Source organism: Anolis carolinensis, chromosome 1 (genome assembly GCF_035594765.1).
Source record: "Anolis carolinensis isolate JA03-04 chromosome 1, rAnoCar3.1.pri, whole genome shotgun sequence".
NCBI lineage: Eukaryota > Metazoa > Chordata > Lepidosauria > Squamata > Dactyloidae > Anolis > Anolis carolinensis.
The window spans coordinates 71,827,888-71,854,226 of NC_085841.1; the positions used below are offsets into that span (position 1 = coordinate 71,827,888).

The 26,339-nt window shown below is 42.5% G+C and overlaps 1 protein-coding gene across 2 annotated transcripts in view; it reads left to right on the forward strand.

The window, feature by feature from the left end:
• ezr (ezrin) overlaps positions 1–26,339 on the forward strand; it is a 75,642-nt gene that overhangs the window by 11,914 nt on the left and 37,389 nt on the right. The window contains exons 1-2 of one of the 2 annotated variants that reach the window (XM_062976752.1): positions 2,041–2,225; positions 4,911–5,007. In XM_062976752.1, the coding sequence (XP_062832822.1) occupies positions 4,996–5,007 (12 nt within the window). In that variant the 5' untranslated portion in view covers positions 2,041–2,225; positions 4,911–4,995. Of the gene's footprint in view, positions 1–2,040; positions 2,226–4,910; positions 5,008–26,339 lie in introns of those variants that run through there. The other variant, XM_062976758.1, reaches the window with a different exon arrangement.

The following is a 26,339-nucleotide window of genomic DNA, read 5'->3' on the forward strand; positions in this document are numbered from 1 at the left end:
CTTTTCTTCTTCATCATTAGACATCATGACTAAAGCTGATGGGAATTGTGTTACAGTAACATCTGGAAGGCTGCAGTTGGTTCTGTTTGGTCAGGAGAGAGGAGTCTTGATTTAGATACAAGGTTTATGGATAGGATGCTTGCGTTTAAATTGTCCTTTAACTTTTCCCCAACTTCAGAACCACAGGTGCTGTTGCAGTTCCCATTATCCTTGGTCCATATAGTAGTTAATCAAAAGTGCTGGAATTTGTCATTCAATAACATCTAGGGACCCAAATTGGGTGCAAGCTAATGTATGCTGGCCACAATATAAAAAGATTATTGTTGCTCCCTTGTATCCATGGATTCTCAGAGTTTGACAAGCCTGCCTTAAAGGGACAGGCTTGGTGGCTAACTGCTATCTTTCCAGGGGTACCTCTACACCAGTAGTTCCCAACCTATGGTCCGTGAGCCACAAGTGGTCCCCAGGAACTAAAATATGGTCTACGACCTCACTTTTACTACACCATTGCAACAAGAGCGACTGATCTAGCGAAACCCTCTCATAGTGCTGAGGCAATGACGATGTTGGGAGGGGAGAAGCTGACTACCCACAAAAGGTGCGACAAGCCTCCTGACGGCTGCTTCTCCTCTTCCTCCCTCCTCCTGAGTGGAGCTGTTCCATGTGGTGCCTGAACTTTCAGATGAACTGTGATTTAAGAGGCATGTATAAAGCAGTCCAAGAAAAATCAATTCTTGGTGTCTTTTAGGCCTGTTCCTGGGGTTATTCGGGGGTGCTGATTCAGAAAATTGCATTGGATAGACCACATCAGCTCTAGATTATGAAATATGGTTTTCTTTAGGCGAGCAGATGGCAACTATTGGGTGGCATATGTTTTGTATCAGAAACTAGAGCTGATGTGGTCTATCCAATGCAATTTTCTGAATCAGCACCCCAAATAACCAACCCGAGGTCGAGGCAAATCTAAAGCTGACCAAAAACTGATTCGTAACTCTTTTGGTACTAATGTTGGAGAGTGGCCCCTGGTCAAAAAAAAAAGGTTGGGAACCACTGGATTAGATGAACCAGTGGTAAACATCTGTTTCCACAGTTTTCACCTGTAATCCAGGTCAAAATCTCCCCCTCCCTTGGCTTTGCCTACCAGCTGCAGGTAGACCAACACTTCCACTATGTCAGCTATTGTTGCTTGTTGTTGTTTATTCGTTCCGTCACTTCCGACACTTCGTGACCTCATGGACCAGCCCACGCCAGAGCTCCTGTCAGCCATCGCCACCTTCAGCTCTTTCAAGAACACGCCAGTCACTTCAAGGATACCATCCATCCATCTTGCCCTTGGTTGGCCCCTCTTCCTTTTTCCTTCCATTTCCCCCAGCATCATTCCCTTCAAGCTTTCCTGTCCTCTCATTATGTGGCCAAAGTACTTCAGCTTTGCCTCAAATATCCTTTCCTCCAGTAAGCAGCCGGGCATTATTTCCTGGAGTATGGACTGGTTGGATCTTCTTGGGGTTCAAGGCACTCTCAGAATTTTCCTCCAACACCAAAAGTATCTATCTTCCTTCGTTCTGCCTTCCTTATGGTCCTATTGCTGCTATTGCAGTGTAAACTGGCAGAAAGGTGTGTGCCTAATCAAAATTGGGTTGAGATAGTGCTTGTAGTTGTGGGGGGACTCTAATTTTTGCTTCTCATATATTTGGCATGGGGATGTGGTTAACCAGTTAAAATTCAGGAGTAAACCAGGTATGTTTTTCTTTTACCTGAAACCTTTCGGGGATGGTTTGAACCCCTAAACTACCCCCTTGGCTGCTTGGTGCCTAGCAGCATTTTCTCCTGACGTTTGGCTTGTCTCTATGGCTGGCATCTTCAGAGGATCAGGTCTGGGAGTCTCAGGGACTCCCTTCCTTGGCCTCAGCAGGCAGCAGCCTCCTTCCTCTCTCCTTCAGGTGAAACAAGGCGGAGGAGGAGGAGGAAGGCGCGCTCCGAGGGGGCGGGAGGAGGGCCAAGGCGAGGGCTGGTGGTGGCGCTGCCCGGCTCCCGCCTCGTCAGCCATATTGCAGCACCGCCGAGGGAAGGAAGGAGGGACGGAGGGAGGGACGGGGAGAGAGAGAGAGAGAGAGAGAGAGAGAGAAAGGGAAGCCGAGCAGCGACGCCCACAAGCCCCAGGGACCAGCAGCGGCAGAGCGGACGACACGCAGCCAACGCCGCCGCCCTTGGTGTTGCAGAGAGAAGTAAGTGGCTCCCTCCCAGGTGGCAGCCCCTTCCCCACTTTCGAGGGTCTTTTGTGTGTGGAGGGGACGAGAAAAAGCGACCGGGGTGGCTTTGTGCCTGGCGCGGCAACAGGTGTCGTGGCGGCGGGAGGGAAAGGGATAATCCCTCTGCTCGGCTGCCTCCTCCTCCCTTCTGCCCTCCTCCCTCCCTCCCGAGCGGGAAAGGAGCCGGAAAGGTTCTCGGAAGAGGGCTCTTCTCACTCCCACCTCCAACAGCCCCCCCCCCTTTTTTTTTGTTAATGAATAGTTTTGTAACTTTATTTCCGCGAGAGTTGAGTCAGACTCGGATGTTTCACCGGAATACAGAGTCGAAGGCGTTCATTGCCGGGTTCACTGGGTTGCTGCGAGATTTCCGGGCTGTATGGCCACGTTCCAGAAGCATTTTCTCCTCACATTTCGCCCAGGCACCCTCAGAGGTTGTGGGGTCTGTTCGAAACTAAGCAAGTGGGGTTTATAGATCTGTGGAAGGTCCAGGGTGGGAGAAGGAACTCATGTCTGTTGGAGGAAAGTGTGAACGTTGCAATTAATCGCCTTGACTAGCATTGAATGGCCTTGCAGCTTCAAGGCCTGACTGATTCCTGCCTGGGGGGAATCCTTTGTTGAGGCGTCAGCTGGTTCTGAATGTTTCATGTCCGAAAATGAACAAAATCTGGCTACCAATATTTTTTTCAAGAAGAACTTTAAAACCAGGAGAATAAACAAAGAAAACTGGAATTCCAGACATGAAGCACTCAGGGCCAGCTAACACCTCCCAACAAAGGATCCCCCCAGGAAGGAATCAGCCAGGCCTTGGAGCTGCAGGGCTTTCCAGTGTTAATCAATGTGATTAATGGCAACATTCACACCTTTCTCCATCAGACAAGAGTTGTTTCTCCCACCCTGGATCTTCCACAGATATAGAAACCCTTCTTGCCTAGTTTCCAAGAAACCTCACAACCTCTGAGAATGCCTGCCATAGATGTGGGTGAAACATCAGGAGAGAATGCTTCTGGAACATGTACAAACAAGCCCGGAAAACTCACTTCAACCCAGACCCCAGTCTCCTCGGTGGCGGTTTTTTTTTTATGGCGCAAGGGAAACTTCACGGACTTGCTCTCTGGGAAGGAAAATCTCCACGCGAGTCGAGACTCAGGCGCTTTGGTTGCAACAAGCTTTGGGTGTGCAATGAGCGCTGCTCCGGGCGCTTGGCTTCAATGGGTCTTTCAGAGGGCAACCTGGGAGAGAATCGGGGCTCCTTGAAGCCCCCCCCCCCCGCGCTCTCCATCTCAGCAGGAGGGAGTGCATGGATTTCAGTGGCTGTGGATGTGGGGGGAGGGGGCGTCCGCTGTGGCGGGGCCCCGTGTTTGCTTGAAGCGAGGCAGGCTCGAAAACGCCGCCCTAAAAGAGAAGGAAGGGTCTTGACTCCCGAGCCTTCCTTGGAAAGGCGGCGGAAGCTGAAACAGTTCCTGCCTGAGCTGGAAAGAGCGTAGGTTACATCATACCTGCATGTTGACCTATCAGGATATTCTTTGCTTGCTTTCAAAGGCATAAAAAATAAAAAGGAAGCAACATCTTGCCTTCTTCAGGTGGCCAAGACGTCCCTAAAGTGGAATACATCGATGTTTCCCCCCCCCCCCCGCCCCGCCCCCAAATGTACAATATATAATTTTAGTCTACACTTTAAAGTTTACGCTTTTATGTAATGCCTGGCCTCTGTGAATGTCTACTGCAGAGTCGTTTTGTCAAGGTCCTTGAGTGAAAAAAGTGCATGGTTTTGGAAGGAGTTTTCCCCCAGAAGGGGGTTTCCTGGCCTCTGTGTTGCTTGGAGACTTAGTGGGATGAGATAGTGTGTTGCTGTGAATTTTTCAGGCAGTTTGGCCATGTTCCAGAAGCATTCTCTCCTGACGTTTCACCCACATCTATGACAGGCATTCTCAGAGGTTGTGAGGTATATTGGAAACTAGGCAAGGGAGGTTTATATGTCTGTGGAAGGTCCAGGGTGGGAGAAAGAACTCTTGTCTGTTGGAGACAAATTCGAATGTGGTAATTAATCACCTTGAATAGAATTGAAAAGCCTTGCAGCTTCAAAGCCTGGCTGATTTCTGCCAAGGGAATCCTTTGTTGGGAGGCATTAGCTGGCCCTGATTGTTTCATGTCTGGCATTCCCCGGTTTTCTGAGTGTTTCTTTATTTACTGTCCTGATTTTAGAGCTTTTTAATCCTAATCAAGGTGATCAGTGCTAATCAAGGTGATTAATTGCAACATTCAGAGAGAATGCTTCTGGAACATGGCCATACAGCCCGGAAAACTCACAGAAACCCAGTGATTCCAGCCAGGAAAGCCTTTGACAACACATTGGCTAAGATAATCCCCTCCATCCATCCAGCCTGGCTCCCTCCCTCCCTGGAAAAAGATCTCTTGAAATTATAGGTGCTGCTCAGGGTGTGGCAGCCCAAGTGGCCTTCCCTACTTGCCATTTGGCTCTTCCTTCACTGGGTGAGGTTCCTGGTTTTATGTTTTCTTCTCAAGCAGTGGCGTTACTAAGTAATTATTGGTCATGAATGAATCATCGCTGCTTACTTAACCTGCTTAAAAGTCCTGTACCGTGCCGTGCATGCATCTCTTCCTTTGACTTCCATGTAATAAGTATCTGGATTCTTGGCTCAGGTCTCTTAGAAGAAAGGAGGAGCCCCCTCAGGCTGCTGCATGAACATTTGCTTTTGGACCAAGAGGAATACTTCAAGAACCGAAAATGCCAAAACCAGTAAGTGCTTGTCTTATGTTGCAGTTTCACACTTCCTAATAGTGTTACAGAAATTATGGAGATGTACAAATGATTATTTTTATTAACCACTTGAGTATGTAAATGTATGTAACCGATTCAGTTGTAATTGTCATGTGTTTTCAAGTTAACGCTGATTTATGGGTCCCCTCTCATAACAGGATTTATTCAGAGGGGATTTTCTATTGCCTTCCTCTAAGGCTGAGAGTATATGACTTGCCCAATTAGGTCTAGTGACCTAATTAAAATGAAAGTTTTTCTTTTTAAAGCAAAACTGTAATACAATTCTTAAAGATTGAATAAAATTATAATTGTAGCTAATTCCATTCTTAATGTCTTAGTTTTTTAATCAGTCTAACTGTGAGTATAGTCCTATGGCCACTGTCCTTGTAAGTAACCCCATAACTCTAAAAAGAAAGTTGCAAAACCTCTGAAAAGTACGCATAGTTTCTTCTCACGTTGCATTAAAAAATAAAACTCGCCCTTTTGGATGGTTTTATAAACCTTTAACGTTTGTCTGTATACCCCAAAAATTTTTTAATTATTATTTGACTCAAAATATTGTTTGACTAAAGGTTTGCCTGTTGTCCACACTGCCATGGTTTCATTCAAAAGGCTGTGACAGGCAGCACCATGGAGGAGAAAGGCATCTTCAGCTCAACTCATTTTCAAGTCAAAAACAAAATTATGGCTAATTATGGGTCTTTAAATATTGCATAGATCTTCATAATGACAGGGGAAGCAACTAATTCTTGCTGCTTCCTTTATTTAATTAGTACTATGTTTACAGGAAAATGCTCTCAAAAGCAAACACTAAAATTTCTATGCCATGTTCGTAACTATGGAGAGGATTTAGTGAGGGTCTTTTCTTGCTTAAAGGTTTGATTTCAAAAGGTTTCTTCGGCCCTTTCTGATCTTGGACTGTACATTCACGCTGAATGGCTGTGTTCTAAATTACTTTGCACAGGTCACATGGAGGCTAAGAATGTGCTTCTCTTGCAGAATTGGTATCTAAGAAGCCAGTTTAATAATGAACTTTAGTTTTAGAGGGATGGCAGAGTTCATTAGCTCAAGAGGAGTTTCTTTCAGAAAGATACTGAAATATTAACTTGCTCGGTTCATGCTTTAATAAATGGCCAGTAAGTCCATAAAGTGAATACATTGGTTAGCTTCCCCTCAAAATTTGCAATATATAATTTTAGTGTTTGACTTTAAGTGTATGCTTTATCTACTTTGATAACATTCCTGGACTGTATGAAGAAAGGTAGGCTATAATGATGGTAGTGATGGTAAAGAATAAAAATAATACCATCTAATTGACCCTAGAGATTAGCAGCATAAATAAGATGTTCATAAGTTTAGTTAAGTAGATAATTATTGTGTTGTCGAAGGCTTTCATGGCCGGGATCACAGGGTTGTTGTATGTCTTTCAGGCTGTGTGGCCATGTTCCAGAAGTATTCTCTCCTGACGTTTCGCCCACATCTATGGCAGGCATCCTCACAACCTCTGAGGATGCCTGCCATAGATGTGGGCGAAACGTCAGGAGAGAATACTTCTGGAACATGGCCACACAGCCCTAAAGACATACAACAACCCTAGATAATTATTTCTAAGAAGAATTAATATGATTGATGTTGAAGCTTTCCAGAGATAAATTGAAGTGGGCTGATTCTTTGGGTCCTAAAACTTTACCTTATTGTTGTTCAGTTGTTGAAGATTTCAGTATGTCACCATATTCTTCTTGAAAATAATTTTCCAAGTTCTGAATGGATAATATGTTTGCTCATTGCCATGGTTTGAATCCTGTTCACTTGAGAGCAGAGAGGGGAGAGTGTCAGCATCCTCATAGTAAACTGGGGGCCCTTCCACACAACCCTACATCCCAGAATATCAAGGCAGATACCCCAGTTCAAAGCAGATATTGTGGGATTTTCTGCCTTGCTATTCTGGGATATTGGGCTGTGTGGAAGGGCCCTGGGACATTGCAACAGAGGAAGCCACAGAACTCAGGAGAGTCCGCCTGCTAATCATTAAAAGAGACTTTAACTCCTTGATCCTTCATTTACTTAGGGAGGAGTAAGTCTCAGTTAACTTTGTGGAAGTCATTGTGAGTTAAAATACAAGCCATTAAGACTTCCAGAGCCCAACTATATCATTGTCTAAGGAAGTTTATTGGGGGGGGGGGGCGCAGAAGGAACCCAGTAGTTTGTGCTGCTAAGACAGACAGTTGCTCTTACTTCTCCAAGTCTGGTCTCTGGGACATCTGTTGCTATGTATGTGAGAGAAAGCAATGTAAAAAAATTTTTCTCAAGGAATTTAGGACCAGCTCCAAAGCATCTGAAGTCTAAAAGGGGTTTTTTTTTTTGGGGGGGGGGGGGGGGAGCCTGTATAGAGAGGCCTTTTGTCAACACAACCCCGGTCAATTGTTACCCCAAAGAGCTGGGAAGATCCATCTCCTTAGGCTTAAGATGTTTAGATTAAAATTCAGCTGTACAGTAATCCCTCTGTATCCACAGATTCTGCACTTAACACATCTATTTACAGTATCTACATTCTGAAAATATAAACACTCAAAAGACTAAACTGGATTTTTCAATTTTATATAAGGGACACCATTTTGCTGAGCCCCTAGTGGCACAGCAGGTTAAACCGCTGAGCTGATGAACTTGCTGACCGAAAGGTCGGCAGTTTGAATCTGGGGAGTGGGGTGAGCTCCCCAGATGTTAATCCCAGTTTTTGCCAACCTAGTAGTTCAAAAACATGCAAATGTGAGTAGATCAATAGGTGGTACCCTCTGGTGGGAAGGTAACGATGCTCCATGCAGTCATGCCAGACACATGACCTTGGAGGTGTCTACGGACATTGCCGGCTCTTCAGCTCAGAAATGGAGAGGAGCACCAACTCCCAGATTCGGACATGACTAGACTTAATGTCAAAGGAAAACCTTTACCTTATTTTGCTATGCAATTATATAAAATGGGACTTCTGAATCCACCGGGACCAAACCCCAGTGCATACGAAGGGGCCACTATACTCAAATTGCTGGTGTCTTCGTATCATTAAGAGGCTAATGTATAAAGGTGCTAAGAGATCTTCATGGCTTCTTCCTTTTATTGTGGACTTTTCCCTTAGGTTCAGCATAGTTTCACAGATGTGGCAAGTTGGGCCCATGTGGACTGTAATAGTTAAAGCTGTGACTTGAGAAAAGATAAATATGTTTGCCAATTGCTGATAGCTGTTTCCACCCTTGGAAACTGAGTTGTTTATTTAATCACATGTGCATGGAGGGGTGTTTCGCTGGTCAGATCGGACTTATATAATTTATTCTTTTTGTTGAAGTTGATTCTTTAAAAAATGGAATGAGTAATTAAGCTTTATTAGTCTCAGAATCATCAGACCTCGATTTTTTATTAACATTTCTACAGCATTAGCAGTTTTTCAGTTATGGAAAAAGGAGTGCAGTCTTTTCTTATCTCCAAAAATATCCTCAGAGCATTATCTCAAACAACTGATGACTGCCATTTTACCAGGTGGTTTGACTGGTTGTGGCTGACTAAAAAAAGGATTTGAGGTCATAGGATAATTGGACTCTTAAAATTATCACCCCATCATGTAGCAGTTTTGAAAAAGACAAATTATGTCCTAGGGATGGGTGAAAGGAAGTAGTAGTATTTCCCATAGTTTCATTCCTATGTACCATTGTGGTTGTTACACCTTAGAAATGATGCAGAGAAGTGCAGTCCAAAGACTGGACCAACACTTCTGGAAATAAATATTTGACTGATTGGGGAATTCTAGCTTAGAAAAAAAGTGAAGTGTGGCAACACACTACAATTTATTATTTTATTTTAAATCTAGAATTGTTATAACTTTTTATTTGTTCACCCTCCTAAGATCCCAAAGAGATTGAATATACAGTAGGACCTCCAATCCATTAGTGACACAAGAGCTCTGTGAAAGTGCAAATACTACACAAAAACCCTTCATTTTTTAAACCTGAGAGAACATCTCTTTGTGTGTCTCTAGATCAGTGGTTCTCAACTTGTGGGTCACCAGATGTTTTGGCCTTCAACTCCCAGAAATCCTAACAGCTGGTAAACTGGCTGGGATTTCTGGGAGTTGTAGGCCAAAACATCTGGGACCCACAGGTTGAGAACCACTGGTCTAGATCCTCCGGGATGATTTTATGATATGCTGTTGCTGGAAGTTGGCCATAGAAGTGTTCTGTCTAGAAATGTATATGTCCTCCAGCATGACTACTGGTAGAAGCTGACCAGAGTCACCTTGAAAGATCTAGATGTTCTGAAAGGGAGCATATTAATCAAGTCAGCAAAGGTTAAGCCTGCAAATGTAAAGGGCCAATTGTAACTATTTTAATACATAGCTACATACAGAAATATGTAACATTAATCAGTGACAACCTACTATAAACTACTGTCTCAAAGATCCAAGATACTAATTTCTAGGAATTAACAGTGGAAAAAGGCTGATGCTCTGGTGTCCACTTGTGGGCTTCTATGAGCATCCGACTGCAAAAAAAAAAAAAAAAAAAAAAAGGATGTTTAACTAGGAGGATCTCAGGTCTGATCCATCAATTCTGGACTCCTCTTCCTAAGTGTCATGGCGTGTTGAGCTCTTCATGCTCATCCACAGTCAAGTCAGATTTTGAATCAGCATGTTCACCCTAGTTTTTGTATATTTCCATGCAGGCTTATGGAGCTGATTCCAGAAATATGGACAATAGTAGATTGTTTCAGAGTTTTCAATAATGCTAGATTTTATCTTTCTTAAAATGATATTGGATTTTCTGTGTGCACATGCCTTCAAGTCACCTGTCAACTTAAAGCAACCTTATGAATTTGGTAGGGTTTTTTTAGGCAAGTAATCCCCAGAAGTGATTTTACCAGTTTCTTCTTTTGAAATAGAGGCTATAGTCTCTGGTATTTATTGGTGGTCTCACATCCAAGTACTAAGCAGGGCTGACACTGCTTAGCTTCCAAGTTCAGATGGGATCTGGTACTTTTAGGGTCTTTAGGCCATACTGGATTTCATACCCTTGCTCATTTTTTTTCAAGACCCATTGTTATCATTTAAGTACCCATGCTGACTTCTGCTTTCCTGCTTCTTCCATCTTCATTGTGTTGTTCTCTTTCTGTTAACAGAAAGCCTTTCTCTACCAAAATATTAGACTTTCTGCACTTTTTAATCTACTTGCATAAAATAGTGAGGTGACTTTGTCACTCAGGCTGTGTGACTGGGTCTTGTCTTCCTATAACCTGCTGGGCTGCCGTGAGTTACACAGGAACATACTATAGCTTCAGGAAAGGTTCTGTCATCTAATCGACCAAAGCAGCTTACAGCAGTGTTCTTAATTGTGCCTGAGCTGGGCTTGTCAGCTGACTCTGGGAGCCAAACCTAGTAGAGATGAACTTACTCATTTTTCTCCTGCAGTCAGCAAGTGTCAGAGAGCCAAAATGCTGATTTAGTCTGTAAGGTAAATGGGGACCAGCACACACTGTTGCCTCGCCAATGATCTGGAAGCTACATGGTGTCACAAAAGTTTTGTAGACATAGTTCTGAGAACATTACTGCTAGTATACTGCATGCTCGGATTTTCATATAAGTGACCATTAAGTAGCTCTCTCCTGACAAAGGACTCAAAGTGGCTTACAACCAGCAATTGATACAGTTGTTAGGGAAGGTCAGGAAGAGTCTCTGGGAGTGACCTTGTTTAAACAATACAATACACTAATCTTAAACTTTCAGAACCATGAAAATTAGCACTGGAAATCTCTATCTTGCAAGTTTGTCCTCTAGCATTCATTCACATCTGTCTATGTAGCTGCTTCATCTGCAACACTGCAAGTGCATTTATTTATCTTTAAATTTGATATCTATCCTCTCTTTTTCACATAAACATGGAACTCTAAGGAATACACCCTTTCTCTGGTACTATAGAGTCTTTGATGGAACGTATGGTGTTTACCTCATCTTGGAATCTGAGATTATTTGCCTTTGCAACACAGAAGCTGAGATAGTGACTTGCCTAAGCGTACAACCCTGAACTCAAGCAGTTACACATTTTAGTTTACATTTTCGGAGACATTAGTTAATTATCTCTACTGAGTGTGCAGTTTCTTGAGCATTCTGCTAATTGAAGCTAGCAGTGCTTGTAATGTGTGCTAAAGTTGGAAGGGGATCATATGTCTACACCAAAAACTGCATTCAACCACCTCTGTAAATCACAAAAATGAAGAAAAGTTTTTGGGATGATTTATTCAGTTTCTGTAGGTAAGACAAAGAGCATGTAGCCATATAAAGCTTAGAAGCTCTACTGTTCACCTGATACTCTACTCAGTATCTTCTTTTGAAATTCAGCAGGCATTCATCTTGCACTTCCAATCATAGCTTTACGGCCCTATGAATTAAAATCTTGCTTTTAAAAATATGAAAGCTTAAATCTTAAGCTATTTTCTTAAACCAAAACTACATTAGGAAGCTTTTTCATATTTGTATAGAATTGTAAAATGCATTCAAACCAATTTTGTTACCTGAGTTAAATGATTTTGGAGAGATTAAATGAACTGTAGATTAAATACTGAAATAGCAAGGGAAAAACAACCATTCTCTCCCCAATGAGTGTAGATAGTGTTTGCCATCGTACTGGAGTTTTAGAGTTGCAGTGCCTCAGTAATATATCATGCATTAGAGGAAGTGAACTGTAATCTAAAAAAATTGCTCATATGTACAAGAGTTGAATGAAAAGTAATGCCTCCACCTTCATAACTCCTCAACAGATGGCAGTATTGGTATGCAGCAGGTACTGGCTTGTTCAGTAGACTCACCTCTACAGTTCCATTTGGTGGGAAGCCTTAACATTGAACGGTTGTGTTGTTAAAGTGTGAAGTATGGAACCCTGCGCAGACTGTCGGTCAATGCGATTTAAGCAACGTGCAGTCATTGAATGCTTGACAGAAAAAGGTGTCACCCAAATAAGATTCATCAGAGAATGCAAGCTGTTTATGGTGATTGTGTTGATGTGAGTACTGTGCATCACTGGGCGAGTAAGTTTAAATATGTTGAGGTGGGAACATACAATTTGCGTGGCAAACACAGAGTTAGACTTCCTGTGACAGCAACCACCAAGTTTCACAAGCAAAAGGTTGACAGATTGATTCAGGATGATTGTCGTATCACTCAGAGATAAATTTCAAGCATAAACAGCATTTCACAAGAACGTGTGGGTCACATTATTGCTTTGGTTGGCTATCGAAAGATCTGTGCACGATGGATGCTGAAGCCTGAAATGAAAGCGCACAGACTTGAAATTTGCCAGCAACTCCTCTCACGTTACGAGAATGAAAGTCATGCCTTTCTCCTTTGGGGTGACACCTCCTGCTATCAAGAATTCAGTGACTGCACGTGGCTTAAGTCACATTGGCCGACTGTCTGCACAGGGTTCCATACTTTGCACTTCAACAACACAATCGCCAAATGGAACTGTAGAGGAGAGTCTACTGAACAAGCCAGTACCTACTGCATACCAGTACTGCCATCTGTTGGGGAGTTATGAAGGTGGAGGCATTACTTTTCATTCAACCCTCCTGTGTGTGTGTGTGTGTGTGTGTGTGTTTTAATCATAAAAATGCCAGGAGACTCCTTTTGGTATACTGAAATGTATTAATATAGCTACTTCTTTGAAAAAGGTGTTACCTCCTTTATGTCTCCACATGGAATCAATGCACAAAATGGCTTAGAAATATACAATATGCACAAAATAATTTTGAAATGACAGTTTTTAATAGTGTGATTTTAAGTAACAGTTCATGACATTAGTAATTTAATAGATGGTTTTTAAAAGCTGGACAGTGTGATGAGGCAATTTAGAATGTGAGGGAGTGACAAAGATTTGAAGTCCTAACCCAAGCATGGGCAAACTTCAGCCCTCTAGGTGTTTTGAACTTCAACTCCCACAATTCCTAACAGGCGGTAGGTTGTTAGGAATTGTGCAAGTTGAAAGTGCAAAACACCTAGAAGGCTGAAGTTTGCCCATGCCTGTAACTCCATAACTGCTACTTATTCTTAAAACAGCATCGCCCCCAATACTTATGGGGACAGTATCTGTGGTTTCATCTGCCTAGTTCTGACAAAATGTGCTCTCTCCAACAATATTCTAGATCCTCCATGCCATTCAATGGTATTTAGCCACCACAAGTTACTATAAGGGGGGGGGGCTAGCAAATTCTTATAAAAGATACCTCTTTAAGAATTTTCTTTGTTCTCCAATGTGACTTTCTGCTAACTTCTGATTAAAGTTGTTCATTTTGGTAAGGTTCACTATTATCCATAGTTTTCTGTTTCCATGGTAAGTTCAGGAAGGTATCCCCTGCAAATGTTTGGGGAGGCACATACTGCATCCCAGCAATTGTTTATTTTAAAACACTTTGTACTTGCGCATGTTATTGTGAATCCAAATACTTGAGATATCACCTCTCTGATAGGGTTCTGTGTTGAAATAGAATCATCAGGTTCACCTGAGAAGGCTTGCCATATGAAAATGCAGGAGTATTTGAAGGAAAACAAAATGTGCATGTATATGTGACAGATTTCAAAGACTGATTTTTATGTTCAGAGAAGGGTGAGTCCAATCAAATGCTTGATATTTGTTAGTCATACCTATCAAAAGTAGGGTATTTGGCTGTCCGCATCCCCTTGTATGAACCTGCCCAGGCCCTGAGATCTTCAGTAGAGGCCCTTCTCTTGGTCCCACCTCCATCTCAAGCTCAGTTGATGGGAACAAGAGAGAGGGTCTTCCTTCTCAGTGGATGCCCCTTGACTCGAACTCCTTTCTTCCCAGGGAAGCCAGAATAGCCCCCTCCCTGCTATCATTCTGGCGGCAGGCTACAAACTTTTTATGCAGGAAGGCTTTTAAAGAAGAAGGTTTTTAAGATCACTTCAAGTGGTGCTGTGGGTTTTAACTGGATATATTTTAATGGTTTTTAACTGTGAATGTTTTAATACTGTTTATATTTAATTTGGTTTTAATGGTTGCGTATTTCTGTATTTTAAATTGTATGCTAATGCTTTTATGCTAAGCCGCTTTTAGTCTCCTTCAGGAAAGATAAAGCAGGATAGACTGTAAATATAATAATAATAATAATAATAATAATAATAATAATAATAATAATAATAATTTGACAGGGTAGGCAGGAGCTACTTATCACCAATGGTAGAATTTTCATAGTAATTATACTTGAGATTTTGGACATTCCTTCAAATAAAGGCATAATCTCTCATCTTTGTTTTCTCAAATCTAACTTCTTTGGGAACAGAAACCAAGGGAAATTGAGGGAGTGTATGTATGCAGAAAAATGCCATTATGTCAAATGGGAGTTATTCCCTTGGAGGGATATGTAATATTTCAGTTGGATTCTAGGTCCATGCCGGCTTCCAGTAGTAGGTCCCAATCTGTGTGACTGAACCCTGATATATTCACCTCTGTTCCTTATGTGAATCATAACTGTATTTTGGGGACCGAAAGGTATTTCAAGTTCAAAGCTCTTCCAGAGCAACACTTGGTTTTATCTGAGTGTTGACCAAAAGCCAGTCCTTAGCTTACCTATAGCTGGTATGAGCATTTGGAGAGCTAGCATGGGCAGTGGTTCTGGGTGTTTGATAAGGACTTTGGAAGGCTGGGATTAAATCCCTTTTCAGCTGTAGAAACCTACTGGATGACAACCATGTTTCAAACTGTCAATCTCACAAGAGGCAGTGACAAACTTTTGAATTTATCTTGCCAAGAAAACATCATGATAGGGTTGCTTTAAGTCTGATTTGTCTCATAGTAAGATGACAATAAAGCATAATGTCTATGCCATCTTCTCTTTCCCCAAAAATGTGAATGTTCTTTTAAAAACTTTCTCAATAAGTTTAAGTATATTTTTGTAGCATCGCTATCTTTTACGTTAATGAACTACCAATTTGCATACAGCTGTTGCAAAAAAACTGTCATAGGGAGGCATTTGGTAACAATTGCCTGCTGCTTTTCCCAGTATATGTTTGGTTTTTCAGACAAAGAATCTGTTTGTTCACACACAGTCTCTGCTACACAAAGGCACATGAATCATTTGTCATCCAAAATTAGACAGTGTCAACCCAGTCTGTGTCAATATATAAACAAGTACCATGTTACTAATGAAATTACGTTCTTTGGATATCTTCTGTAGAGGGTTTTGCAACCCGCTTCAACAGGGTTTTCTCCCACCTTGAAAATTAAGGACACAATAATTGAACAAGTTCTACTGGTTTTAAGGTTTTTGTAAAAAGGAAAGTGTTGCATATTTCTGGAAAGTCACAGTAACTAGACTTCTGAGGCCTTGCGTACAACCCATGACTGAAAAGGGCTTTTGGGAATCCCATTATATCTTTGACTAGTATAAAATGACACCAGATTTTCCCTTGGACAGTGGTATACCTTTTTTCGTTTTGAAGAAAAGTATAGATAGCAACAGAGGGTGTGTATGTGTATTCATAAAATAATATGGGACCAAACACACATCTTCCACAACTCTTCCATGGTACATTTTGGATGGAGGTCAGAATATTTTCTAGTGTTGTGCTACAGGTTTCAAACGCTGATAGTGACTAAATGATAATGTACAGAGAAATCATTTCCTGGAAAACTGATGATCAAAGAAATGTATTGACCTCTATAATGCAGGAAAGGTGGGCGGCCCTTTTTAAAAATTAAATGTTGGTTCTGAAGAGAAAGGTGTCCATGTAAGAACATTTTATTTAACATTTCTTAAGCTTGGGGAAGAAGGCTTCTATCTCCAAAACCCTGAAAAAGAAATATTTTTGAATGAAAACAAGCCTGAGCAGGGCAAATCCTTGATGGGTTCAGACCAGAATTTTTTTTAAAAAACTAAGATATTTTCCCTACTGAACTGTGTATTTGTTGTCCACCAAATATAGTTTGAAATACTGATAAACCAGATTATCAAACCATGATTTGAAGTGGCATAATATCCTGAAGAGGCAATGTTCATTGAACCATTCCTTACATAAATGCAGTGTATCCCACCCTATATTGCTCATTCATGGTTCAGATTATTAATCATCAGATCCACCATATTTTAAAAAATAAAACAGGATTTTATAGGTTTCAGTTTGCTTGATTTGGTTTGTTTTGCAAAATTTTCATGGGCAGAGGTATATTACATTTGGATTAACAGCTTTTGGAAATATTTTCACTGCCTGGAATCCTGATTTGAGTGAAATAGGACAAAAATCCCTCTAAATGTGTGTGTTTTTAATATGACGTACAAGCATATAACATGCAATATTGCTGGAATTGTGCTTGCAATCTTGATTGGTCTGAAATGAAGTTTGATTTCATGATATCTGAGAAAGAAAATGTATTAAGAGGCAGAATATGATTAGGCCTCTGAAGACTTTAATGTTGGACGTATGAGGGAGTGATGTGGGTTGCTGTTCATGGATATGGTTCATATTAATGGGTCTTGCTCTTAGTGACTATCTGTCCACTGTTTTGGCATTTCTGGCTTTCAGTGAAGATCCCTCCAAAACAGAAATGAAAATACTTTAAAAACCAAGCTGAAGAATTTTAATTTCTTAATGGCTCATGACATATTTTCATTCATGAGAAAGAAAAGTGCATGAATAGTTTTAATTGCTGAGGGCAAATAACACAGGGCTGTTGAGACTATAAAATATGCTGCAGAGATTGGATTCAAAATTGCCCTCAGCACCTGTAAACCAGTATATCTTGTCTTTCAATGAAGCTGGAGCATGGGATTCAAGTAATAATTTTGCACACCTGGAAGTAGACGCTCCTTGAAATCACATCCACGCCGGAATTCTGCACTTTTACAATTTATAAGAAAATATGTGTGTGCCTTGCTTAGTAAAAAAAAAGTTGACAAAAGGATTGGATTAAAAGTGATTAGGAATTGGTCACAACAGAAATGAAAACAGTTGGACTTTTCAAGTCAGTGAGAATAAAGAGACCACTCGTGATTTTGTGTGAAGCCAAACTTGTATAATGTTGACATTAATTCAGAATTTGAGAGAGTGTTGTCCTGGAAGCATTACTGTATACTGCTTTGCTTTATACTTGTACTAATATAGAATGTTTAAAATGCTGCCTGTTTTAAAATTGTAGGTAATTATTACTTTTTCAGACATTAATTAGCATTAGATTAAAAGCATAGGTTAGTATGATTTTGGAAGGAGTATCGTGATACTGATTACATGATTTTGTTACTAACAGAAAATACAGGTCCTAGCTGAGTATAGGTGAGATGATTTCCCTGACACTTCACCCCATGTATCTTGAAAAATGTTGTAAATCTGAACACTAAAATATGTTAATGTGCAATGCTTCTGCGACAAAAGCATTGTCTCTCTGCACCTTATCTCTTTGCTTTTTTGGCTTACCTTTACCTACAAGATCCTCTTTTCTCTCAGCCATTGTCTTTATATATCATGTTACTTTAGTCAGCTGAGAAACAGAAACCGAAAGCCCTGAACTTGAAGCAGGAACTGGTAATTACTGTTCATTGCTGGAACTGACTAGAGCCATTTTCAGGAAATGGAAAACCTAAATGAATGCGGATTTTTGATTCTAAGTAACGCAATCTGAGTGAGTGTGACGGAGTGATTAATTCATTCTCATGAGATTCTAAGCAAGTTTGGTTAGCATTTAGAGATAAGATTTACTTTTCTCTTTAAAAAGTGAAGAAACATGTACATCCAAATCTAATTGTTCCCAAGGAGATCCAGTGAACAAATGGAACTAACTTAATCTCCACTGAAAGATAATCTCAACTCTCTGTCATCTAGGATGTGGTGCATCTGCTCTTCCCTCCTAATCCTATACATCTGTGCATTACATTTGTGATGTATGTGTGTATGGGCATTTAAGATGCCTGTTAATTTATGGTGACTCCGTAAGGTTTTCTTAAGCAATGAATATTTGGAGGTGGGTTTGCCAGTTCATTTTTCTGATATGTAGCCTTCAACTCCTGGTTTGTAGTGCCAATCAATATACAATTTTCATTGTGGTGGAGTTATGCTATTGCTTTGTCAAAAGTTTTGTGGGCTTCTTTTCCCCCAGTTTAGGACTCATTGTGACTTATCTAGAAATCTCTGAAGCTGAGAAAGCCACCACATGATCCAAAAATTTGCCCAAAAATGGATTGTTAAAGACTAATTATCCAGAATGTTTGGATTTAGAGAGACTTTCTTAATTATGTTTTTATAACAGCTTCCTTCAGACACATTGGAATTCTTGTTTTAGCAAGACATTAAACATTCCCTTTACCTATTCAGTCCATCCAACTCTAGTTTTTTAAGAAGCCAGGAAGAACCAGGATCTAACCTCTTCAAGAATGCCTTCCATATCCTCGGGTTTCACAAATTGAAGGGTATCCATAGTCATTGGACAAAAAGGGGCCAAAGCTTCATTCATGGAGCAGATCTGAGCTAATTTTATCTGTAAACTGTTGGGAAAGTTCTTTATAGTAGTCTGTTGTATGACCTGGATTTTCCTCACTTGGACCTGCATATAAAAGACCTCTAAGCAATTGGCACAGGTTCCAGTGGTCAACTTCTTGCAGCCTCAAATTGAGCAAAACAGCAACAAACAAACAAAAGTACAAGACCTGTTTCTTTTGAAAAATTAATTCTCAAGGACTTTCTGGAATAAAAATAGATTTATCTCCTGTACTTGCAGGAAGATAGTTAGGGAGATGCCAGTGTAGCCTTTCTACGAAGGGAATTCCAGATCCTGGGAGTCACCACTGAGATAGCTCTCTTTTCTCTTCCTGTCTATGAAACATTAGAAATGTAATATGCTTGTTACGTCATGGGGAACATAACTGCTACTGAACAGAGTCTTGGAGAAATTCTATGCAGAAGCTCAAACTCTAATCAGTGTAACAAATGCATCAATAGATCTCATACCATGTTGAAACCAGACTTTATTTATTTATTTATTTATTTATTTATTTATTTCAATTATTTATACCCCGCCCTTCTCACCCAAGGGGACTCAGGGCGGCTTACAAGTGGCAATTGATGCCGTTATACAATAAACTAAAATGATTAAAACAGTTAAAACAGTCATAAAATAGTCATAAAATACAATATACAAAGTTTAAAACAATGCAAAGTGCTTATGCCATTCATCCACCAGACCTTATACAAGAGCCATAATTCAGACTGCGTCGAAGCCAACACATGCTTATTCTTCAAATGCCTGCGTACATAGCCAGGTCTTCAGTTTTTTTCTGAAAACTTCACATATACCATTTGAATTGTCAAAATAAAAATGTTCTGTGTGATAGGAAATCCCAACTTATGGTTTTTAGTGTGTTAGAGCTGTTTCATACATGAAACTTCAATGATGGTGGTTTTGTATGTGTGGGCTAAACTGAAGATTGTAGATCAGACTCTACAACAGTGGTTCTCAACCTGTGGGTCCCCAGGTGTTTTGGCCTTCAACTCCCAGAAATCCTAACAGCTGGTAAACTGGGTGGGATTTCTGGGAGTTGTAGGCCAAAACACCTGGGGACCCACAGGTTGAGAACCACTGCTCTACAAACTGTAATTTAGAGAATCTGTTTCACTTATTTTCCTAGTGATCATTTGTAGTTGTGTATCAGCTTATGGTGACCCTAAGGTGAATATCTCTTTGGGGGTTTCTTGGCGGCAGTTGTGGTCACCAGTTCTCAGCCATGTTGGCTCTTAAGGCTCATCTGCATTCCTTGGAACTGATTAGGATGGGGTACTCCAGGTCAGCGCTAAGGGAATCCACACAGTCAGCCACCAAACTCTCTTGACAGATAGTGAGTGTCCACATTGCATGGTATTTAGCCAGCCCACCAGCTGGAAGGAGTCCAGTGACACTGAACTACCCTTACTGTTCCCCTCATGTTCTCATGCAGTGCCCACAAGGTGTTAAATTGCCAGTAATTGTCACTCAGCTCATAACAAATAGGGATGCTTAGATTAATGGGGGGGGGGGAATCGTCGCCTCCTTTTCCCTCTCCCTTCTCTGATTACTCTGGCTCTCGGGCCAGCATTAGTAGATGCAATGAGCAACAGCTTCCAGCAATTTTGCATTTAGAGCATCAGCCAACTTTTGTTTAACATGGGACAAGCCCACATTAGGGTGTGTATAATGTGGATGCCATGGCATCCATTTCACCTTCAGCTCATTTGACCTGTGTAGATGGGCCCTTGACCAAGGCATTAACCTTTAGAATTCTGAATTTCTTAGGTGAGTAGGCATGGTTTCAGGTTTAGCCAATGATGAGTAAAAAAAGAGAGAGAATCCCTCCCTAAATAATCATGCTCTGTTTTGAATAAGAAGGGACCCATTATAGATCGGAAAAAAACACGTTTTCTGAACCATCCTTGGTAATGCAATGCAAACATGGTTTACATAGAGATTATTTTTCACCAGGAAAGTTTAATAAATGAGAATTGCATTTTTTGTGTTCATAAGGCATATGATTGATTGTTTACATTGCTTAAGTTGGTGCAAGAAATCTTATCCAAATTTACCATCTCATTGAGTTGAGAAGGGGATTTTCTTAATGGATCTACCTTAAGGTTTATGTTGTTTTGCCTGATCTCTGTACAATACAATCCCTGTATCCATGGGGGATACATTTTTGAACTTACAATGGAAAAAGGAAACCATGGCTTATAATGAAGCCTATGGAACTGAACGACTTCTGCCAGAGATTATCATAAAGTTGCATGATAGAAGATTTCTAGTAAGGTACCCTCTCTAAGAGTTTGCTAGGTCCTCTAGGACTACTCTGTGGTAACCTCCAGTGGAAAAGTATCAGAGTCACCTGGAAGACCTAAAAATCCTGGAAAAGACATATTTTGTTGGATGGAAATAAGTGAAACGAATAGTGCTCCTTCCGCATGTGCAGGGATCATGCTGTATTTTTAATGCTTTAAATATGGAGATAGAGAAGAGCCCTCAGTGTTAGAGTTTAAACTGAATCCTATTGAGAAAAGGGGTGCCAGGGTGCCAGAACTTGAAACCCACCAGTTGTCTTCTCCTCTAAACCTGAAAGAACTCAGAGAAGCCATCAAGCGGTGTAAGACTGGTAAAGCACCTGGCCTAGATGACCTGATGATGGAGCAAATCAAACACTTGGGGGCCAAAGCTGAAAACTGGCTTTTGAAATTCTACAATCAATGCCTGGCACACAAACAGATTCCCAGAGCATGGAGGAAAACTAAGATAATTGCCATCTTAAAACCTGGTAAAGATGCCTCCAATGCCAGGAACTATCGACCAATCTCCCTCTTATGTCATCTATATAAAGTCTATGAGAGGATGCTATTAAATCGACTAGGACCTGTTATCGAACCCAAGCTTATTGCACAACAAGCAGGTTTCAGACCAGGGAAAAACTGTACAGGTCAAATTCTTCATCTGACTGAAAATATCGAGGAAGGCTACGAGAAAGGCTGCATCACGGGAACAGTTTTTGTGGACCTTACGGCAGCCTATGACACGGTGCAACATAGAAAAATGCTGCATAAAGTCTACCATATCGCCCGGGACTTTGACTTTACAAAAACTGTCCAGACCCTCTTAGAAAACCGCAGCTTCTATGTGGAGTTTCAGGGCCAGAAAAGCAGATGGAGGAGGCAAAAGAATGGTTTACCCCAAGGCAGCGTTTGTCAAGGACAGAACGCCACAAGATTCAAAGTAACAGAGTTTATTAGATTACAGAACTCAAAAATGCCCGTAAAACACAAGGGCCAGGCAGTTTTTGCCTTTAGGAGCAAAAAGGGGCAAAAGTAAATGTTCAAAAGATAAACCGGATTAAACCGGAGTTTAATCCGGGTAAAAACAAACTGCTTGCGTCAGCCTGGGTATAAACGAAACGAAAGCCAAGGAACAAAAGATACAAAGAATGCAACTAATTGGCAGCAGATTCCTCTCTGCTGCCAACACTGTGCTTAGAGTAACTTGCGTCGCTCCCCCACACACACAGCAGACAGGATCTCCAACACGAGTAAAACAGCCAAGGATTGTAGCAGTTGAGTAGACCAGTTCCGTTCCGTAGATCAAAGCCAGAAGCAGACGTTTGTAGTTTTTCCAAGTCCAAGAAGGGGGGAAGACAAGCCGTGGTCAGTTCAGTCCGAGTTCTCAAAGCAGGAGATGGCGTCCGTCAAGAAGACGACGGAAGGTCAAGGTCACAGCACAGGAAAGCACACAAGTCTTCAGGGAAGCGTCCCACACACACACGGATCCCAAGCGTTTGCCCAGATTACCTTGCCCAACGCAATTTGCAATTGCTCTCAAGCCCCATTTTATGCCAGTTACAAATCTTCATCACTGTCAGCTGTCCTCCTTAACCCGGGCGTTTCCTCATCACTTTCCTCGTCAGAGCTGGAACACCTCTGACTACGCCCAACAGCATCTCCAGCTGTGGATCCCGTCCCATCCCTCCAGCTAAGCCATGGGTCTAATCCTGAAGGTCCCCATTCATCTTCTGTCCCATCATGGCCAGTGGCACCCACTTCCTCCCTTACCCGAGTCCAATCCATCTCATCCTCCTCTGAGCTAACCAGCCCCTCCTCCATTCTCTCCGTAAACCCTTCGAAAGACTCCTCGTCAGATGGTGCTGCAAATATGTCTCGCAGTCTTTTTCTCTCTCGCTCCTCGAGAGTATCTGACTCTCGAGGAGTCTTACGCCCACGTCTGTCAGTAACAGAGCCATGAGGCTCAATCATAACACTATCCCCTCTCACAAAGGCCTCCTCCCCCGATGGCGGAGAAGTGGCAGTGATACCCTCCGCTATAGCACCACGACGACTAGAGGTATCAAGTTTCAACAGTGAACGATGAAAGACTGGATGGACCTTTAAACTAGACGGTAAACGCAAACGAAACGCAACAGAAGAAATCTTTTTAACGATAGGAAAGGGACCCAAATACCGAGGCGCAAACTTTCCCCCAGCCTGTTTAATATGTTTGGAAGATAACCACACCAAATCCCCTTCTTCCAACTCCTCCCCTGCCTGCCTGTGGCGGTCAGCCTGAGACTTCTGCGTTGCCTTAGCTTCCAACAGTAAGCGACGGGCAACATCATGCAATGCAGCCATTTCCGAAGAGCGGTACACAGGGTCCGAAGAGACCACATTGGTCGACGGCGCCACACCTCCCCGTGGGTGAAAACCATAAGTTAGCTCAAATGGCGTATGCTGACTAGACGTGTGCACCGCATTGTTGTAAGCAAATTCCGCCACCGGTAACCACTTTACCCAAGCCGTGGGTTGATCTAAACAAAAACAACGCAGATACTGCTCTAAGAGCCCATTAACCCGTTCCGACTGTCCATCCGTTTGCGGATGGAAAGCTGAAGACACGTTTAACTTAGTCCCCAAACACTCATGGAAGTGTTTCCAAAAGCGTGACACAAATTGCGGAGCCCTATCTGAAATAATCACCTCGGGTGCTCCGTGCAAACGATAGATGTGCTTTGTAAATAGTAAGGCCAACGTAGGGGCCGCCGGAATGGTTGAACAAGGAATAAAATGAGCCAGTTTACTAAATAAATCCACCACCACCCAAATACAAGTATAACCCCCAGACTTAGGCAAATCTGAAATAAAATCCATGGAAATGATTTGCCATGGCCTCTCCGGAACAGGTAAAGACGATAACAACCCTCTAGGGCGCCCAACAGGCGTCTTACTCTGCTGACAAACGGCGCAGCTGTCACAAAAGCGCAGAATGTCTTGCCGCATCTTTGGCCACCAGTAGCTCCTGGTGATAAGCTGTACGGTTTTGAACCTGCCAAAGTGCCCAGCCATGGGTTCGTCATGGTGGGCTCTAATCACCTCCAACCTGAGGGTCCCTACTGGTACGTAAACCTGCCCCCTACGCACCAATACCCCGTCTTGATCCTGGAGATGCGGCAGTATGGTACGGTTACCTGCAGAGAGCAGCATCAGTTGCTCCTGAGTCCACACATCATCCTTCTGAGCCTCAAGGATCTGGTCATGTAACCCAAGCTCATTATCTACAACACACAGAGAGGCAGTAGGCAAGATGGTCTGACATACTACCTGCTCATTGGTCTTAAATTCCGGCTTGCGGGATAAAGCATCGGCCCGCAAGTTTGCCTTCCCCTCCACGAACTGCACCTTGAAGTTAAACCTGGAGAAAAACAAAGCCCAGCGGATTTGACGCTGGTTTAACCTCTTTGCTGTTTGCAAGTGCTCTAAGTTCTTGTGATCAGATCTGACCACGATCTGGTGCCGTGCCCCTTCAAGCCAGTGCCGCCACACCTCAAACGCCACCTTAATCGCCAACAACTCCTTCTCCCATATGGTATAGTTCTGCTCGAAGGGTGTTAGTTGCCGCGAGTAAAATCCACAGGGACGCAAGGTCCCTGAGGAATCCTTCTGAGACAATACAGCCCCCAACGCGTAGCTAGAAGCGTCCGCTTCTACCACGAACGGTTTGTCAACATCAGGATGGGTTAGTATGTTGTCCGATTGAAAACTAGACTTTAGTTGTAGAAACGCCTCGTGAGCTTCCCGCCCCCACACAAATGGCTGTTTCTTGCGCAGAAGCTGCGTCAAAGGTACCGTGAGCTTTGCAAAATTCGGAATAAACTCCCGGTAGTAATTAGCGAAACCCAAGAACCTTTGTACATCCTTCTTAGTCTTCAGCTCCTGCCATGAGTTGACGGCGTCAACCTTATGTGGGTCCATTTTAAGTTCCCTACCTGACACTACATGACCTAGGAACTCCACTTCAGGCACATGAAAGACGCACTTGGAAGCCTTGGCGAAAAGCCCATTAGCCCGCAGTCGGTGCAGAACCTGCTTGACATGTTGACGATGTTCTTTCTCGTCCTTAGAAAAAATCAAGATATCATCCAAATAAATCACTAAAAATTGGTCAATTAGGTCCCTGAACACATCGTTCATGAACCTCTGGAATACCGCAGGAGCATTACAAAGCCCAAAAGGCATGACTCGGAACTCGTGGCATCCGAAACACGTGTTAAATGCCGTCTTCCATTCATCCCCTTCCCGTATACGGATTAAGTTATAGGCCCCCCGCAGGTCAAGCTTGGTAAAGACCTTAGCCCCTTGCACCCTTGATAACAGTTCCGAGATTAAAGGGAGCGGGTACCTATCCCGAATGGTGTATTTGTTTAGGATCCGATAGTCACAGACCAGCCTAAGTTCCCCAGTCTTTTTGGCTACAAAGAATACTGGTGCCGCAGTTGGAGAACTAGATGGGCGAATAAACCCCTTGGCTAAATTTTCATCTAGAAACTCCCGCAAAGCTTGCCTTTCCGGTACAGTCAAGGCATACAGCCTCCCTGCTGGCAGTTTCGCACCTTCTGCCAACTTGATGGCGCAATCATATGGCCTGTGCGGTGGTAATTTGTCCGCTTCTCTTTTACAAAATACATCCGAGAACTCCCCATACTCAGCAGGCACTCCCTCCATATCAGAATGAGTAACATTTAGAGTGCAACAATCCTGCCTCTTTAAGATCACTTTACGTGTTGCCCAATCTACTTGTGGGTTTACTACAGCTAGCCAATCCATCCCCAGGATCACATCATATCTAGGCAAGCTCGTAATATCCCACACAAACGTTCCCGTTACTCCCTGCACCTCCCACGTTACTGCTGAGGTTTCATGGTTAACCACCCCAGTCTCCAGCAGTCTCCCATCTGCTCCTTCCACCCACACGTCGCATGCCTTGCGCACTCTAGGAATGCCATGCTTCTTAGCAAACTCAATATCTACATAGGAGACCGTAGCTCCTGAGTCCAGCAGTGCCAAAGTAGAAACAAGTTCCCTTCCCCCAACAGATAATGTAATGGGTACGAAAACATGCTTCCTCCCCTCAGTTGACTGCTTGAGGAGCCCTAGTGCGTTGGACTCACGTCGCACTAGGGCTGGCCTTTTCCCGAAAGCTGGGAAGGTTTCACATTACAATTTTTGGCAAAATGCCCAGCATTCCCACAGTACAAACACAAGCCCAGCTGCCTCCTACGGCTCTTTTCCTCTGTAGACAGCTTTTTAAAGACCCCAAGCTCCATGGGCTCTTCCCCCATCACCACAGGTGCCCTGGTTACATGCATGGGTGGCGCACACATTGCTTTTGAGTGTTTACGAGCCTCGAACCTTGCGTCTAAACGCAGCACCTTAGCTACTAAGGCGTCCCAGCTTTCAGCCGGCTCCAAGCGTGCTAATTCATCCTGGAGCATATCACTTAACC